Source organism: Carassius auratus, chromosome 20 (genome assembly GCF_003368295.1).
Source record: "Carassius auratus strain Wakin chromosome 20, ASM336829v1, whole genome shotgun sequence".
Lineage (NCBI taxonomy): Eukaryota > Metazoa > Chordata > Actinopteri > Cypriniformes > Cyprinidae > Carassius > Carassius auratus.
This window is the reverse complement of record NC_039262.1, coordinates 6178749-6195162: the sequence shown is the minus strand read 5'-3', so window position 1 is coordinate 6195162 and position 16414 is coordinate 6178749. Positions and strand designations below refer to the sequence as shown.

Sequence of the window (16414 nt, the reverse complement as noted above, 5' to 3'; positions counted from 1 at the left end):
TCATTCTAAACTAGGCCCTACTCTACAGTTTTATATAATGAAAAAATGTCATTGAATTGACATGAAAAACGCAGTCTTCACAAGTACTGTAGTTCACACTCCCGCAAAAAGAAAAGTTGCTGAATACTTTATAGCAATTGAAATACTAACATGGGAAGAATTTGTTAACATGACATCAGTTCCATTGGATTTTATTAACCTATTTTAACATTGAAACAACAATTTCCTGTGTAGCCAGACAGTATATACATTTAATTCAGTATATACATATTAGAGTGCAGCTATAACATTTTTTTGTTATTGGTTGTTGAAAGAAGTCTTCATTATCACATTAGATCAATTCAATGCATCCTTGTTGAATTTATTTAAAAAATAGAACAAAACAATCTATTATATATAATGTAAAATAACACGATCGATTCCATGCTAACTTTGTGACAGCACATATAAGAAAGGAGCTGATGCCATTTCCATGATGTATCTTCAAGGAAAACATAAACATACATTTTTATTTTTTTATTTTTTTTAGATATAGCACTACAGAAGAAGCCTGTTAATTTAAATCTTGAAATAAAAGAGTAACCTTACATATAACATCTAATCAGAGACCTCATCTGCAGCCTTTTATATGCATTATACTGTTCACCCCCAGGATTTCCAATTTGTCTTTTGTTGCAGCCCAAATTAAATTCCCTAGAAAGTGCCTTGACTCACATAGCAGACACGCTGGCGAGGATCGCTAGCACCGAACGAGGTTTATCACTCCTGCTTTATGACAGAAATCTCGTCTCGGCCGAGGGTGAAAGGTAAGTAAATCTAATATTGCTCTCAGGTTACGTTCATTATTTCTTCTTCCTGCTAGTGTCACCTCGAACTAGTCGGCACTTGTGCCATATATATCATCAACATGCATAGATGAAAGAATGAGTTTCTTAATAAAAGAAGGGAACCTTTGACACCTGTGTCTTCAGTGAGATGAGTTGTAGCATACTTTGTAAAAGAAACAAAATGTGAATAGAATAGCATAGCATAGCATAGCCCAGGTTATCATTGAATACAGTTGTACCACAATTCATTTGGAAAAAACAATTTCAGCAGTTAAAAGTGCAGTTTAAAACTATTCAGAGGTCCACGTATTTTTAATATGGTATTATATCACTGTTTTGTAATATTTTGTTATTTTCACAGTATTTCAGCAGCACATGTGGTGGTACAGTTTACCCAGAGGCTGCTGGCAAAAGAGCTGCATGTGTTCAGCGAGCTGGAGATTCCTCCTGGTGTGAGCGGGGCCTTCATCTTTGTCTGTCGGCAGATGTACAACACCTGCGAGGGGCTGCAAGTCCTACGGCCATACAGCCTGCATGAGTGCATCGCTAAAGCCTGGAGAACGGTGACCTTTATACACACTAGCAGCCTCACTTATTCAGTTTACTCTTTGGTTGACTGTTCATTCCAGACTTACAATACAATAACAACAGAGGTAGACCCTTTCAATTAAAATGGAGTGGACTGTCATGCCCTTGTGGGCTTTAAACCTACAGATGTTCGGTTATCCTGTCAATGATTATAAAAAAGTCAGAATTTAATCATATTTAGTCTTTTGGTGATCTGTGGTTGTATGAATGTTATGGGGTCAGTGGCACAGAGTTTTTGGTGACTTTAAAAAGCAATCCTTTAACCGGAAAGTAACTTGTGTAATCTGTCCTTGATGTTGTCATGCTTATCACTGACTGGAACACATCATCTACTAAATTGTCTGATGAATTTTTGTCTGGGAATCTGACCCCTCCCTGTCTCATACTGACAAATGCACTGCTGTTCAAAATTTCCATAAGATTTTTTTTCAAATGATTTTAAAAGTCTGCTTTGTTCATCAAGGCTGCATTTATTGAATCAAAACAATCACCCGATGTGATTATTGTGTTGAAAACAGTTGTGCTTAGTATTTTTGTTGAATCAAAAATAAATACCAAATAAATGGTTCAAAATAACAGCATTTATTTGAAATAGAAATCTTTTGTAGCATTATAAGTGACTGTCACTTTTAACAAATGGAATGTATGCTTTTTGAATATGAAATTATTTTCTTTCTTTTTTCTTTAAATAGATAAATAATAATGGGAAAAATTAAATAAAGCAAAAACTTGCTGACCCCAAACTTTTAATCAGTAGTGTATCTCTTGGCACACAGCTTAAAACTTAATTTGTGTTCAAATATTTTTTTTTGTTTGTTTATTAATTCATAATAGCATTTCACTAAAACATGTTTAGTGAGACAAAACATGGAAAGTTGCCTTTTCAACTTTGTGTGGACAGCAGATTTACAGCCTACATACAGTGTATGTTCCCCAAGCAAAACAGTAATCATTTTGGAAGAACTACGTCCTTTTCTGTGGGCTGTGTGAAGAGGATTTGTAGAATACATAAGAAGCAGTAAAGTGATGCACCATCAGTAATGAAACCTCCCGGGGTTCCCCTGCCTTCATAAGGGCGAGTTGGAGCGGTGTGAAGAATCAACTTTGCATTCAACGCGTCGTCTTCATTATTTAGGCGAAGGGTATAAATGGCGTGTAGCAGTCCAGCCTGACAGTAAATTCTCTTCCCCCGCAGACAAGCTCCGTGTCGGAGAGAGTTCCCACTCCTGTTCCTGGAGCTCCCCCAGTGATCACTTCCCAGGAGCTGCAGAGCGTGTGAGTATGCCTCCATCACGCCTCCAGTGTTCTCTTGTTCCTACACAAGCTGTTTATTTCTGTGTTAAACTTGAGCTTGGCCTGCCAGCGCTGTTTTGTGGAAATAAATCAACAAGAACAAGAAAAAATGTGCATTCATGCTGAATCTTTTGTCCTTGGGCTGCAGGGTGGCCTGGGAAGAGATGCTGTTGGACAATCTGCTGAATTTCGCTGCCACACCAAAAGGACTGCTGCTCCTCCAACAGACCGGAGCCATCAATGAGTGCGTCACCTACATGTTCTCGAGATTTACCAAAAAACTACAGGTATTAAAACCAGATGCCACTTTCAAAAGTGTTTTATTCTGATATTAAGTGGCTAGTGATATGATAGTCCACCCAAAAAAGATAATTCTGGGATCATTTACTCACCCTCAAGCCCTTCAGTTTCTTCTAAAAGATGTTAGTGATAAAACGGTTTAATTTCCCATTGACTTTGATTGTATGACCAAAAAAAGTGTTGTCAATTTGGAACCAAAATTGGTTACCAAAAATTTTTCAAGATGTCTTCCAAAAAATAAGTAGAGGTTTGCAATAACATGAATTACATTATATAAAATAAACAATTTTACCTGTGATAACAATACATATTTTTGTCTATATTTTGCTGTTGGATCTGATGATGATCATGTGATCTCAATATGGTGGTCAACATATTGTTTTATCTTATAATATATGTAGCAACACTGCAAAGTGCCCTAGTATAGTGGTAATGAGTCTTGCATGTGCAAGCATTACTTATTTTAATTAGGAAAATACAAATCTGGTAAAAAAAATGTACAAACAATTTGTAGCAAGCATTTGTTTTATTGCTTGTGTCTACTCGGTTGTCACGGGGCACAATGAATGTTATTATTATTTGAGAAGTTGCTAGACTCAGAAAGATAACCTATTACTGTGTATTTCCTCCATTCTTTCTCTAATCTCAGGTCAGCAGGTGTGAGAAGTTTGGTTACGGTGTGATGGTGACCCAGGTGGCCGCTACAGCTCCAGGCATCACGGCCTTGCAAAGCTCAGGTAGCTAGAAGACTCATTTATGATCAATTTAATGTCCATCTTGAGAGTTAAGAGCAGCATCTTCTACATTTTCTCCTTATAGATTCAGACAGCAAAGGTCATGTTAAACATTTTCTGAATGTATTTTACACTGTTAGTGTTTCTGCAATCATTACATTTCCTGTTACTATATTGATTTAGGGCTTGTACATGACATTATTTACTGAGACAGCATTGCTTAAAACAGAGGCTAATGTTTTAACATGGAAATTAGGATCTGATGCCGTTAAACTAGTTAAACTTTGAGCGGATTTACAGGATTTGTCCAGACGATTGTGGTGGAGCTGTGGTCAGCCTTGGAATGTGGTCGAGAGGATGTAAGGGTGGTCCATCCAAAATCTACTCCAATGGACCCTATTGACAGGAGCTGCCTCAAGGTTATGACTCCCCCACTATTTACCTTGCAATAAATATTCAGTAATGTTTTGCTATTTACAGTTATTTAGAAGCAAATGACATGCTTCATTGAGATTTTATGGATTTAGATAAGGCTCTGATTTCCAGTTTCCACAGTGTGCCTGTAGAAGCTACACTGAGTAATTCCATAAATAAATCATTTTAGGAGAAGTGCACACAATCAACCACCGACCACTTGAAAGTCAACATGAAATTGCATTCACAACTCATTTTACTTGATTAACATTAACCAGTGGCAAATTAATACATTTTGATAAAAGCTTATAAGCCTTAAAAAAAAAAAAGTAAATTCCTCTTACATTATTTGGCCCAAAATATAAATAATTTATTTTTTAGAGTGTCTATTTCAAAGTGGTTATGAGTGAGCTGTAGTAATTGTTGTGTGTGTGCGCAGTCCTTCCTCTCTCTAGTCAATCTGCTTTCTTCACCTCACGCTGTGTGGGAGCTGCTGGGACATCAAGCGCTTCCTAATAAGACCGAGTACAATCTGAGAGAGATGGCCACATCAGTTATAGTGAGTACAATAGACTGGACAACCTGCGTCTCAAACCAATACTGGCCTACATGTCTAGTCTCAACCCACAATCATGAGCCGTCCACAGTCTGTTCACTGATCTTGATTTATTGAGTGATTACTCAGTACAAGCAGACTAAAGGTAGATAGTTATCCATAGTATATATACACTACAATTAAAAAAAAATATTCAGAATAAAGTGAATATTAACTGATGTTAAACTGATCAAAAGTGACAGGTTATAGTAAAATCTGCTTCCAATAAATCCTAATCTTTTGAACTTTCTATTGATCAGAGAATCCTGGTAAAATGTTTCACTGTTTCTACAAAAAAGATAAAAAATAAAATAAATATGCAGCTGTTTTCAAGTGTACTTAATAATAATAATAATAAATAAATAAATAAATATATATATATATATATATATATATATATATATATGTGTGTGTGTGTGTGTGTGTGTGTGTGTGTGTGTGTGTGTGTGTGTGTGTGTGTGTGTGTGTGTTTCTTGAGCACCAGATCAGCATATTAGAATGATTTCTAAAGGATCTTGTGCACACAATAATGTCTGCTAAAATTCAGCTTTGCCATACAAGAATAAGTCATGATTTAAAATGTATTAATATATGTAATGAATGTGATGTTTAAGCTCAGATTTTCTTTATTTGCAGTTCTAATCATGACAGTTTGAGGGCAGACTTTGATTGATGATGTACCGCACATCCCAGGACTAGCTGTGGTCCTTGTAACAATTATTTTGAAATCATGCATTTTTGATAATCACTCACTCACTCTTCCCGTCAGGACCTGATGGACCGCCTCATCATTATTAACTCTGACGCAAAGATTCACTCCCTTTTCAACTATGAGCAGTCCCACACGTTTGGCCTGAGGTAAGATCAATAGTTCAGTCCTCTCTACCAGTAAATGAACAGGAAGGGCACAGAACTGATAGAGGGTCCTTATAGAGCTCTATTATCTGATTAGCCTTTTTTCTCTGGGGATCAGTGGCTGATTGATTCAGCCCTTTGTGTTCACTGTGTTATGATTATTCCGAATTAATGCCAGACAGGGTGATACCAAGATAAGAATAAGTTCTCAGGCTCTCAAAGGAAGTAGAATTGAAAGACTGGTGTAATCTACCTACTCATTTAAAAGGAGCACTGTTGATGCATTCGGTCAACACGTATCAAGGAATTACCGTAGTTTAAAAATAAATTCTGTTTTTTAAGAAACAGAATGGGGTTAGCTCTTTAGATCACTTACCACAGGCTGAGATCAGATTTACATAGATAAACAGTGCTGTGGCGATTATTTCCCTTACCAGTGGTATTTATATTAAAAAGGATTATGTCAATATCACCACATTTCATAAAGAGCCTTTTTTAGAAACCTGAATCTAGGACTCTAAAAAGAAAAATTATTTGAGTATAAGGAACAAGGTAGTAGTAAAAATAATGTATTAATATTACCATGAACAGCTCAACTATATTATTTATTACATGATAGAACCTGAATTTTATATAGGCTCTCTTTTTTGCTGATTCACTGTGTGCTCAGATCCTGTTGTTTTTGAAAAACTCATCAGACTTTCAGTGGTTTCATGCTGGTTTCTCATTAGAAAAAACACGTTGTGGTCAGCGTAAACCATGTTTACGCTCTCAGTTAGTGAGCTTATTTATTTTATCGTGTTTTAGTTTGTCTCGTGTAGTTTTATTGGTGCTTTTCATGGCTGAGGAGATTCCAAAGCAACCTGCCAATGCTGGCATCTACTTAATTAGTCTAGCGCCAAAATACTGTAGAGGTCAATACGATGTATGGCCTTTGACAGCAGAAGTTATTATTTGGTTCAGCTTTGTTTTTCCCTGTTGAGAACCACTGAGGTGGAGTACAACAAGTTTTTTCAATCTCAGAAGATTAGGTTATCTATTTAAATGTAAAAATGTAATGGATACCAAAAGGTGTCTTTCTTGAGTATTCAAATCATTTGAATTTACACAGTGGAGCATGACAGCTGAGATCTTAGGTTAACATCTCAATTTTGATTGAGATTTTAAATAAACATTGTGTGTGTTTCTTAGCGTGTGTTTGTGTTATTCCGCCTGAATCTAAATCTTTATATGGCATTTCGCCTCAGTGCAGAGGAAGTTGCCTTTGGCAATCTAAAGATCGATTGCGATGATGAAACTGAGTGCTGTTCATTTGTTGCTGTCATGTTAGTTTTGTTGTCTTTCCCTTAATAAAGTCAAGATGTAAGGTATGAGATAGACCAGAGTGAGATCCTCAGGCATATTCTGGTAAAAATATATGTAAATGTAGCATTTTCATAATTACCCAGTTTATCTAGAACAGTTCATAATAATGCATTCAAAAGTTAGTGAGATGAATTGAAGGAGAGTAATACAGAGAAATAAAGAGGAAGTATCAATTACTAACTCGATTTTCTGAAGAAAAAAATGTGTGTGATGATGGTCTGGTCCTTAGATAAAGGTGTTGTCACATTAGTAAAATTCCATGAAACTGGGTGGGGGGGGGGGTGCCTTTTGTCAATAATGATGTATAAAGCACAGCTAATACAGAGATCACTTTCAAACCAATCAACTTTCCTCTGTTCAGTGTGGTGAATCCACATGACCAACTTGAATACGTTGCGAAATCTGCACTGGGAAATCTTCAAGTCTGTTTACTAAATAAGTAATATTACCATTCCCCAGCAACCTTCCAGTTATCTGCCCACATCCACTAGGTTACATCATTCCAGAGGAAGGAAGTCTCAGAAAACATCCACACAGTGTTTGATCAGCACATAATGCAAGCTAACCAGCAACCAGAAATGAGTCAAGGTTCATTCTTTTGAATTCTTGTCTACTTATCTAAGATAACTCTTAAAGTAACCGTAAACTGTGATTTCCACTTACAAGATTAAACATATGACATTGCTTGGAGTAATGATAACCACAGCCAGATTTAATACAATTACTCATCATACAAATAAGAAACCATAAAACAGCAAAACACAATATAACAAAACAATTGACTTGGCTAGATAAAAGCTATTGAAAAAAGATGTTAATTCAGTAATTCATTTAGTGTTAATTTAATAAGAAGCTGGTAAATTGTTCCATAGACTAGGACGAGTAACAGCGAAGGCTCGATCTCCTCTGCAATGGAGCTTCGATCTAGGAATAGGAGACCAAGATGAATTTTAGGGACCTATTTGGTTTATGAATCGAGATATCTGGCTGTTGGCAGGTGAACAGGCACATAAAACAACATGAGTTCTTGGACATGGGTCGGTGACTGTTGTGTCTGTGGAGAGAACCACATATATATGAACCAATCCCACACTCTTGTGTTTGTGGAAGATGGTCCGTTTGCGAAATATTAGCATGCTGCTCAGTTACTCCGGGTGTGTAAATCGCCCCCTTGTGTCAGATTTGAGATTATGCAATATTAAAATATTTGTGGTTAACCAGTTTTGTTAGTTATGTATCCGACCTGTAAAGGTGTTAGATTTTTCTTTAAGATAAAAATTTAACATTGATGTAGTAACTGAGTAATGGGTGCTGAAAATTCTGCTTTGCCATCACAGGAATATATATTATCTGATGTAATTATATATTATTATAACCTATGTTAATAGATAATGTATTAAAATCTTTTAATATAGACTGTAGACTGTCTATAGATTCTTGCAGAATCTGTGAAAATGTGAGTAATTTTAACAAAATAAGAGAGATCATACAAAATGCATGTTATTTTGTATGTAGTACTGTCCTGTCTAAGATATTTTACATATCAAGATGTTTTCTTCACTAATGTTCTTGAAGGAAACACGATGCATTAAGAGCCGGGGGTGAAAACTTTTGAATTTAAGGATAAACCTAAATTGTACTTAATTTGTTTTCTGGGAAACATGCTCATATCTTCTTTTGCTTTCGAAGGGCACTACTAAATGGAGAAATAAATAGAAAAATATGGACATCTTCATCCTTTTCAAACGTTTACACCCCCTGGCTCTTAATGCACCGTTTCCTTCAGGAGCATCAGTGGATGTTTGAACCTTTTTTTAGTAGTTGTGTTTGAGTCCCTAAATTGTCCTCAATGTGAAAAGATGGAGCTCAATATCATACAGTCACTGCTGGAAAGGGTTCAAATATGCAAGAGATGTTGGAAAACTTAAGATTCCACAGGAAATGAAGGATTTTTCTGAAGAACGGTGCTCAGTTTAACTGTTCAGGAACAAACAAGGGACTCATGAACAACCATCACAAAACAAAAAACTTTCATGGATCATCCAGGTAACCATACACATTAGAGGGTCCACAAACTTTTGAATGGGGCTATTTTAATTATTTTTGTGTCTTGTGGACTAAATGTAAACATTTTATGTAAAATATCTTACTCAGGACAGTACTAATAAAAAAATAACATACGTTTTGTATGAGCTCCCGTTTGTTAAAATTACTCACATGTGATGTACAAATGTTTACATTTTAGGCTTATCACCACTGCTGATGTATTTCTGACACATAATAGATTATCGAAATCCCTTTCTCTTGCAGTTGTGAATCTAATCTAAAATCTTCTGGCCTTTGTGTTGCATCACAGAATCTTTCATCAGTGGAGCGTCAATACATATAGCATTGCCCAGACTTTGAAGAGCTGAGTGCTGTTAGGATTATCAGTATCCAAACATCTGACAGTTATTATGCTTTGGACAGTTCACTCTTGTGATCACAGCCGCTGTCCATTAGCAGAGAAGAGACTGCGTCGAGCTAAGGCTTAACCAGCGGTTTTGTCTGAAGGCACATCTCCAGTTAACTGGTTTCAGGCACTATAACATCATGTCTAATGATCGAGAACAAACGTGAACTTTAGACATAGGTAATGTCTACTAATGAGTCATGACGTTTATGAATTAATCTACTCCTTTAAACATGCCATTTTTGCTCTTTCCACCTACCTGCAAATGGTTTATAGTTGGCTATGCATTTTTAAGCTGAGATAGGAGAATTTAAACATAAAAAAATGATTTATGAATTTTAAGGTGCTGTAGCAAGGTTATAAAACAGTTGCATCCAGTCTCAGTGATACAGTGTGGTAGTATGCTAATACTTGAACACTGCATGCTCAGTATTTATTTTCCAAGGTGCATAGTTTTGGGAATAGTATAGTATGCAAATAGGCACACAGCTAATGTTTCTACCTTTACAGTAGATGGAGTTTGTATTAAGAAAATGTAGATTGAAAACGGTTGTAGTTTTTAGCTTCAAACGAAGCGCTGATGCTGCACTGATTCAATCTCTGTCACAGTACAGTGCCATTTAATGGCTGCATTGAAAACCCTCGACAATCAGCTTTGCTCAGCCGCATTGAATCCCATCATTAGAAACCATTAGAGAGGAAAATCTGTGTCACCTCACCATTCTAGCAGCTCAGTCCCTCTGGCTTCTCCAGAACGGATGTGTGTCACTATACTGTTTTCCACTCACACCGAATATCTTCATCTCATCAGTCCAGTGCAGGATTTCATGATTTATTACTCTTCACAGCTTTCATGCTAATTTCCCTGGTAATGCGTCATGGAGTTTAAATGTAATATTCTCCAATAGTGTACACACAACTACTGCTGGCTGTAAACTTGATCTGAATTGACATTAAAATGATGCTCCACGTCTGATTTTAAAGGCAAATGTCATAGTTTTTTGCTACTGTCTTGAAGATGGATTGCTAAAGATTTTGGTAGATGAAAAACAAGCATTTTTGCACTTTTCAGCTATGTAAAATTGAAGTAATGTTGCTTGTTAGTTGTTTTCCGGTACACACTTCTCTGTTCCATCTGTGCTCTTTCAGGCTCTTGAGCGTGCTGTGCTGTAACCTGGATTCCTTTCTTCTGCTGGAGTCTCAGTATAACCTCTCTGAGTTACTGCTGCAGGGTCAGAGGGACAATGTCACAGAGCCGCCCTCAGGTGAAGGGTGAGTGACCGTCTCTCACTTTCCTTTATTTACTTGAATGTAGTTCAGCACGACACACTAATTCAGAGTCAACCAACAGTCACTTTCCAAAAGTAATAGATTTAAAAAACTTTTTTTTTTATTTACTGTAGGCTACTGTACATCATTTGAATTAAAAATGTGAGCATACTTTAGATACAGTATGTATTGATTCTGTATATTGTTTGTTCTTCAGGGAATTCATCATTGATGGACTGTCTGTGGAAAGAAACCATATCCTTGTTCGAATCGGTACAGTTGGTGGCCCATCTGAGAGGAGACTTCCTCCCAGAGCCCTGCAGAGAGTGAGAGCATCTCCCTTTTCCTTCCTTATCTATTGTATGTATAGTACAATAAACTGTGTTGAGTTGATCATGTTGTAGATATAATACCACGGAAGCAAAATGCCACCAGATGTAATTTGGTTGCAATAAACATTATTTTACTATTAAAAAGCAGTTTTATATTGGATATTCAGTTCGGAAAAGGTATGTGAACTGAGATTTAATACGTTACTGAATGCAGGATGCTTTTTACAATTTTGCGGTCATTGTAATAGGCCCCAGTCAATATTCTAGTTTTAGATGCCTTATCTTCATCCTATGTTTTGAATGTGAGAAAACTAAATAGGGTCTAATATATCAGTATTCATATATCAACATAAACTCCATGGAGGGGTTTACTGCTGCACTGGCAGTTGCCTTATGTAGAATGTATATCAGATGTCTCAGGATTCATGTGAGGAAACCAAAATTATGCTTTTAAAAAGAGCTTTGCAGATAAAGCCTCTGTTGTAATGTAAAGAGATTTGTAAACAAGGCAGTAGATGCGTATGTGACCGTTTGAGTGATGACAGAATATGACATTCATGACATATAGGATAAGGCTCTGGTTGATGACTCAACACATCTTTAGGTGATTGCAACGACTGGAGCTAAAAATAAACCTGCACACTTTTGTGTTTGACAAACAGGGCCCTGCTATTCCTTTGTTTTTCATGTGTTTTATACTGAAATTAGACTCTTGATTTGAAACTGCAATAAATATTTATTATTGTAAGAATAAAAAAAATGTGGTTTGGCACAATGAAATGGAATGCTTTTAGAAAAAACAATTCCCTGAATAAGCTGTCATTCGGTGCTAGTGTCTGGCTTGTTTTAGACCGAAGATTGGTGTGAAGATAAATGTGTGTTCTCCATATATTAGAAAATGTTTATGTGCTAACAGTGTTGTACTTGCAATTATGATACGGCTACTGTGAGTATCATGTTTTACCAAATTAAAATTCAATTAAAATAATTTAAAATGCACAGTTACTACACTACAATTATTATTATTATTTTTTTCATGTTTTTGAAAGTTTCTTAAGCTCACAAAGGTTGCATTTATTTGATCATGAACGGTAAAACAGTAATTACTGTATTGTGAGAAATATAATTTATTCCTGTGATGGGAAAGCAGAATTTTCAGTATCATTAATCTAGTCTTTACTATTTTTCTGCAACACATTAAATAACAGTTCAACATAATATGACAAAATTACATTGTACAATGTTATGTTATATACCTTAATAGCTTAAAAGTTAATAAAACCATGCGATTGTGCCTCCTGTAGGTTAAAAAATAATTATAATTGGAAACCACAGTATACCATATTTATGGAAAGTGCCCCATCTTTCCCATAGGGGAATGACCCTTACCCATGGCCAATGGTGTCTACATACCCCCTGCCTAAATATTACATCCTCGACATGCCCAAGACTCTACGCAATAAACAGGGTAAGAACAATCTGTTTAAAGAATTAGATACTACTGTATATATGAGTTATGTGATATTTATGTAATTTATGAAAGCAATTATCTTATTTAACTGTTAGTTTAATTCAGTGTTTTTCATGGTTCTGCTTTGTAGTAACTTCAAGGACACATTCTCTCTTTATGACAGACTCATTTCTCTTCTTTACTGTTACAGCTATACATCTTAATTTCAATGTGACAGCTTTTTCCAGCTCAATAAATAGAGTCTAGAGGTTCTTAACATCTAGAAAACACCCTTCCTTCAGGAAGAAGCATCAGTGGTGTTTATTTCGGCCTGTCTTTAAATGTTAGGCTTGAGACAGTATAGTGTTATTTTGAAGGCCAAGAAGTTATACAGTTAGTAGTTACAAGTCAAAGTCACAGATTGCCAAAGGGCATGTAATAAGTAAATGCATTTGTTGTGTACTTTTGTTCAAATGTTTTTGCCAGAAGACAATCATTTCGACTGTTAAAAATGAACACGGTTTCTTCTCAGAGTCAGAGATCTGTGCTTTGTTGGCCTCGTCTAAAGAAACAGAGAGAGATGCTAGCTGGATGGAAGACTGCAGGAGACAGTTCTGCAAGATCATGGCTACAAAGTCAAACACCCTCACTGGATACGGTATGACCCACATTCAGCTCTGTCTGAAATTCACAGCAAGATGCCCAGCTTCTCTAATCTTATACTGAAGTTTTACTGCATTTGAAGGGGTCAAAATGAGGAATCAGATATCTGTTTAAAACAATATGTTTGGCCGGTCGCCGTGAGGGAATAAGGATGATATAGAATAACCAATAAGAGGGTCTCAGGCCCTGACCCTTCTTCTTAATGCCAGAAGAATGAACAGTATCCCATCCTTTTCAGCAGCTATCCTGTCCTACTACAATCCTATTCTTTTCAGCAGCAATTTTCAGAGCAAATTGTTTCGTGATCCTGTCATAATGCAATGCAGGCTTTGCTAAGAGGCTGTTGTTGAAGGATGGGGCTTGCACAAACTATATTGAGTTTGACAGCAAAGCCGCAGCTCGTGAGTCAGTGTTGTTACTCATTTCACATGCAAACAGGGCATTTACATAGAGGACCTAAAGGCACAACAGCACAAAACGGCCTGTTTAATTTTAAGGGTCAGAGAGATAGTGGAAAATAGTCATGAAAAAACTAAATTATGACTGCTGGAGGAAAAACAAATAAAATGATAAAGAAAGGCTCAAAACAGCTCTGTTGCATTATATGTTCCAACTTTTATTTATTTTGGAAAATAAAACTTATCAATTTATGCAGACCAATTTCTGTAAATTCAGAATAGATAATTTACAATATGAAGTGCACACTTGTTTTTAGAACAAAGTGATTTGCATTTATTTTTTTCCTTGAAATTTGCCTTCTGATTTCCACAGACATTATAGACAATTGTTGTTGTTTTTTCAGTATATTAATAATAGAGCTGTAAAACCCTTTGAATGTGTGTTTTCTGGATTAAGATAGTAAAGTATTTCAAGGACTTTGTTATATTGTGAATGTTTACCATTGGCCAGTGTCTTAGTACATGCTGTTACTGTATGCCTGCCAATCTCTGATTCAGTGTAACACTGTGTTAGGCTTTTCTGTCTTAATTAAAGTGATATTCAATTAACAGTCACTCATATTTTCTCACTGTGCAGCCTGAGTTTTAAGCATTGCTGGAGTTATGCATTTCAACAAACAGGAAAATACGTGCAACACTAAAGAAATGAGATTACAAGTAAACTTTTTCATGAAAGTAAACTCAGTGTACTGTAGCTCAAGACATTCTCTGATTTCTCTAGCATCGTCTCCTTATATGAAAGAGGCTCTTTTGCTGGAGATTTGAGGTTTAATTTAAAAGGAAATTGTCTTGACGGTTCACATATCTTTTCTCTTACAGTTCTTGCCGATTTTTTGGAGAGGGTCGTGCTGCATCTCTCGTCTTCATCCACTGACTGCTTCTTTCCACCAGCAGAATATAAAGGTCAGTCAACACCACTTTAATGTTTATTTATTTTTCTTTTTTTATGTGACCAACTTGTAAACAGTTCACAATGAGATCATTCACTTCAGAGGGCATATATGGAATAAAAAACACGCAAGGATATATATATATATATATATATATGAATATAACTTTGCGTACCATAGTCCTGCTTCTTATACATTAAACATGAAATGTTATCTGGTTGGGTGTGATCGTGAAAAAAAAATTTAAAATAGCTTTCTGCTTGAAACTTTCTTCATCCCACCTGGTTAAGACATGCTGTTAGTTCTCCGTGGTATGCTCATTGTAAAAATCCATCTGGACAAGATTTGTCAGCTTTCCATTCGCGCAAGCAGAATGATTTAGAAAACAAGCAAATAGTTGAGCCTCTGTGGGGTTTTCATTTATTAAACATAATGGTTCTCAGAAATAACATTTGGTCATGCTTTTTGTTTAAATCCCAGCTGCAAGGAATATCTTCTGGCTTGCGCTTGAGTAGTGTGGCCACTTCAAAAGAATGATCTCAACCTATTAGTGTTTTAATATTTTATATACCTTTAAATGTAGGATTATTTTGCTTTGTATTTGACTCCATGACATCAATTAAACATCTTTCAAAACGTCTACCCTATCAAAACATCACATTTTGTATTCCGTGTCAGAGAGTTAAAGTTTTTCTACTTTGAAATTCTTTGAAAACTCGTTTATTAAGTATGTTGAGGGTCAGGGGTCAGTTAACTCTGGAGATTATTAGTGGTTTCGGTTCTGGTAAGCTCATGAACTTTTAATTTAATGACAAGCATCCTCTTTCATTTATGAAGTCCGGAGTCGGAGACTACGAGTAAAAAATGTTTCTCTTTTTTAAATACTTTGGTATTGAGCTTACTATAGAAAGAAGACATAAAATGTAGCTTCTGGGTAAAGTTTTGAATGATAGGTTAATTGATGAGAATTTAGACAAATTAATCAGACTTCTCAATCGGATTTATGGGTATATTAATGGATGCCTGACATGGCAAGTATTATTGTGTCATGTTAATTTAGCATTCGTTTTCTCCTTTCGTCTGCCTCTAGGTCTGTATCCTCCCCTCTCATTTAGCAGAGGAGTAGGGGTGACTTGTCACACTTCATCTCACTTAGCCGTTCATGTCGTAATCGCTGACTGATGTGAGCAGCAGGAAGTATGATTTGTCATTCCACCTAAACCCTTCTCTCCTATTGGTTCATTTGCCAGCCAGTCAAGACCAGTCACTTCACTAGGTGCACATCTTTCTGCATTATGTCATCATTACAACCCTGATATTGTTGTTATATTAATGAGGATGGAGGAATGGCCCCATAATTATATCAGTAGGCCCATTTCCGTCTCACCAAGGGCGTTCACTCAATTAAGGCCATTCTTAAGCATGACGAATGTAGATCACGCAGCTGATGTTGATTTGTGGGTAAGCCGATGCTGAAATGAAAATGTATTATTTAACAGCACATTTTGCAGTGCTCTTTTGCTACTCTGTGCTCCATTTACTGAGATGAAATGGGTATTTGAAGAGGAGGTGCAAATGGGATGTGATTTTCTTTTCTTTTTTTGGTTTCAGTGGTGGACCACAGTGTAAAGACTCGAAGCCTGTCGTCTGTGGAGCAGTTAGGTGTGGGGATATCCCTCAGGTAATATGCCATATCCAGGCTAAACGTAATGCTAGTGTTAGAGTTTGTGAATCAACTTTGAAGTCCTTTGTTAAAACACAAATGTATACTTTAAAAATATTTTACAATAGAAATGTATATTATTAAGGCTGGTAAGCGATTACAATTTTTTATCTAATTAATTACATTATGTGGTGATTAATTAATGTAATTAATCGCACATCAAATCTGGAGAAATTACTCTTAAAAGATCATTTAAAATCATTGTT

General features: G+C 36.1%; 1 protein-coding gene across 2 annotated transcripts in view; it reads left to right on the top strand.

The window, feature by feature from the left end:
* tbc1d32 (TBC1 domain family, member 32) overlaps window positions 1-16414 on the top strand; it is a 34360-nt gene that overhangs the window by 7645 nt on the left and 10301 nt on the right. For both annotated transcript variants that reach the window (XM_026290653.1, XM_026290654.1), the window contains exons 16-29: window positions 679-806; window positions 1189-1390; window positions 2611-2690; window positions 2857-2995; window positions 3658-3745; window positions 4043-4161; window positions 4596-4715; window positions 5521-5609; window positions 10573-10695; window positions 10910-11018; window positions 12399-12492; window positions 13007-13132; window positions 14415-14498; window positions 16097-16166. In XM_026290653.1, the coding sequence (XP_026146438.1) occupies window positions 679-806; window positions 1189-1390; window positions 2611-2690; window positions 2857-2995; window positions 3658-3745; window positions 4043-4161; window positions 4596-4715; window positions 5521-5609; window positions 10573-10695; window positions 10910-11018; window positions 12399-12492; window positions 13007-13132; window positions 14415-14498; window positions 16097-16166 (1571 nt within the window). The remainder of the gene's footprint in view (window positions 1-678; window positions 807-1188; window positions 1391-2610; window positions 2691-2856; window positions 2996-3657; window positions 3746-4042; window positions 4162-4595; window positions 4716-5520; window positions 5610-10572; window positions 10696-10909; window positions 11019-12398; window positions 12493-13006; window positions 13133-14414; window positions 14499-16096; window positions 16167-16414) is intronic.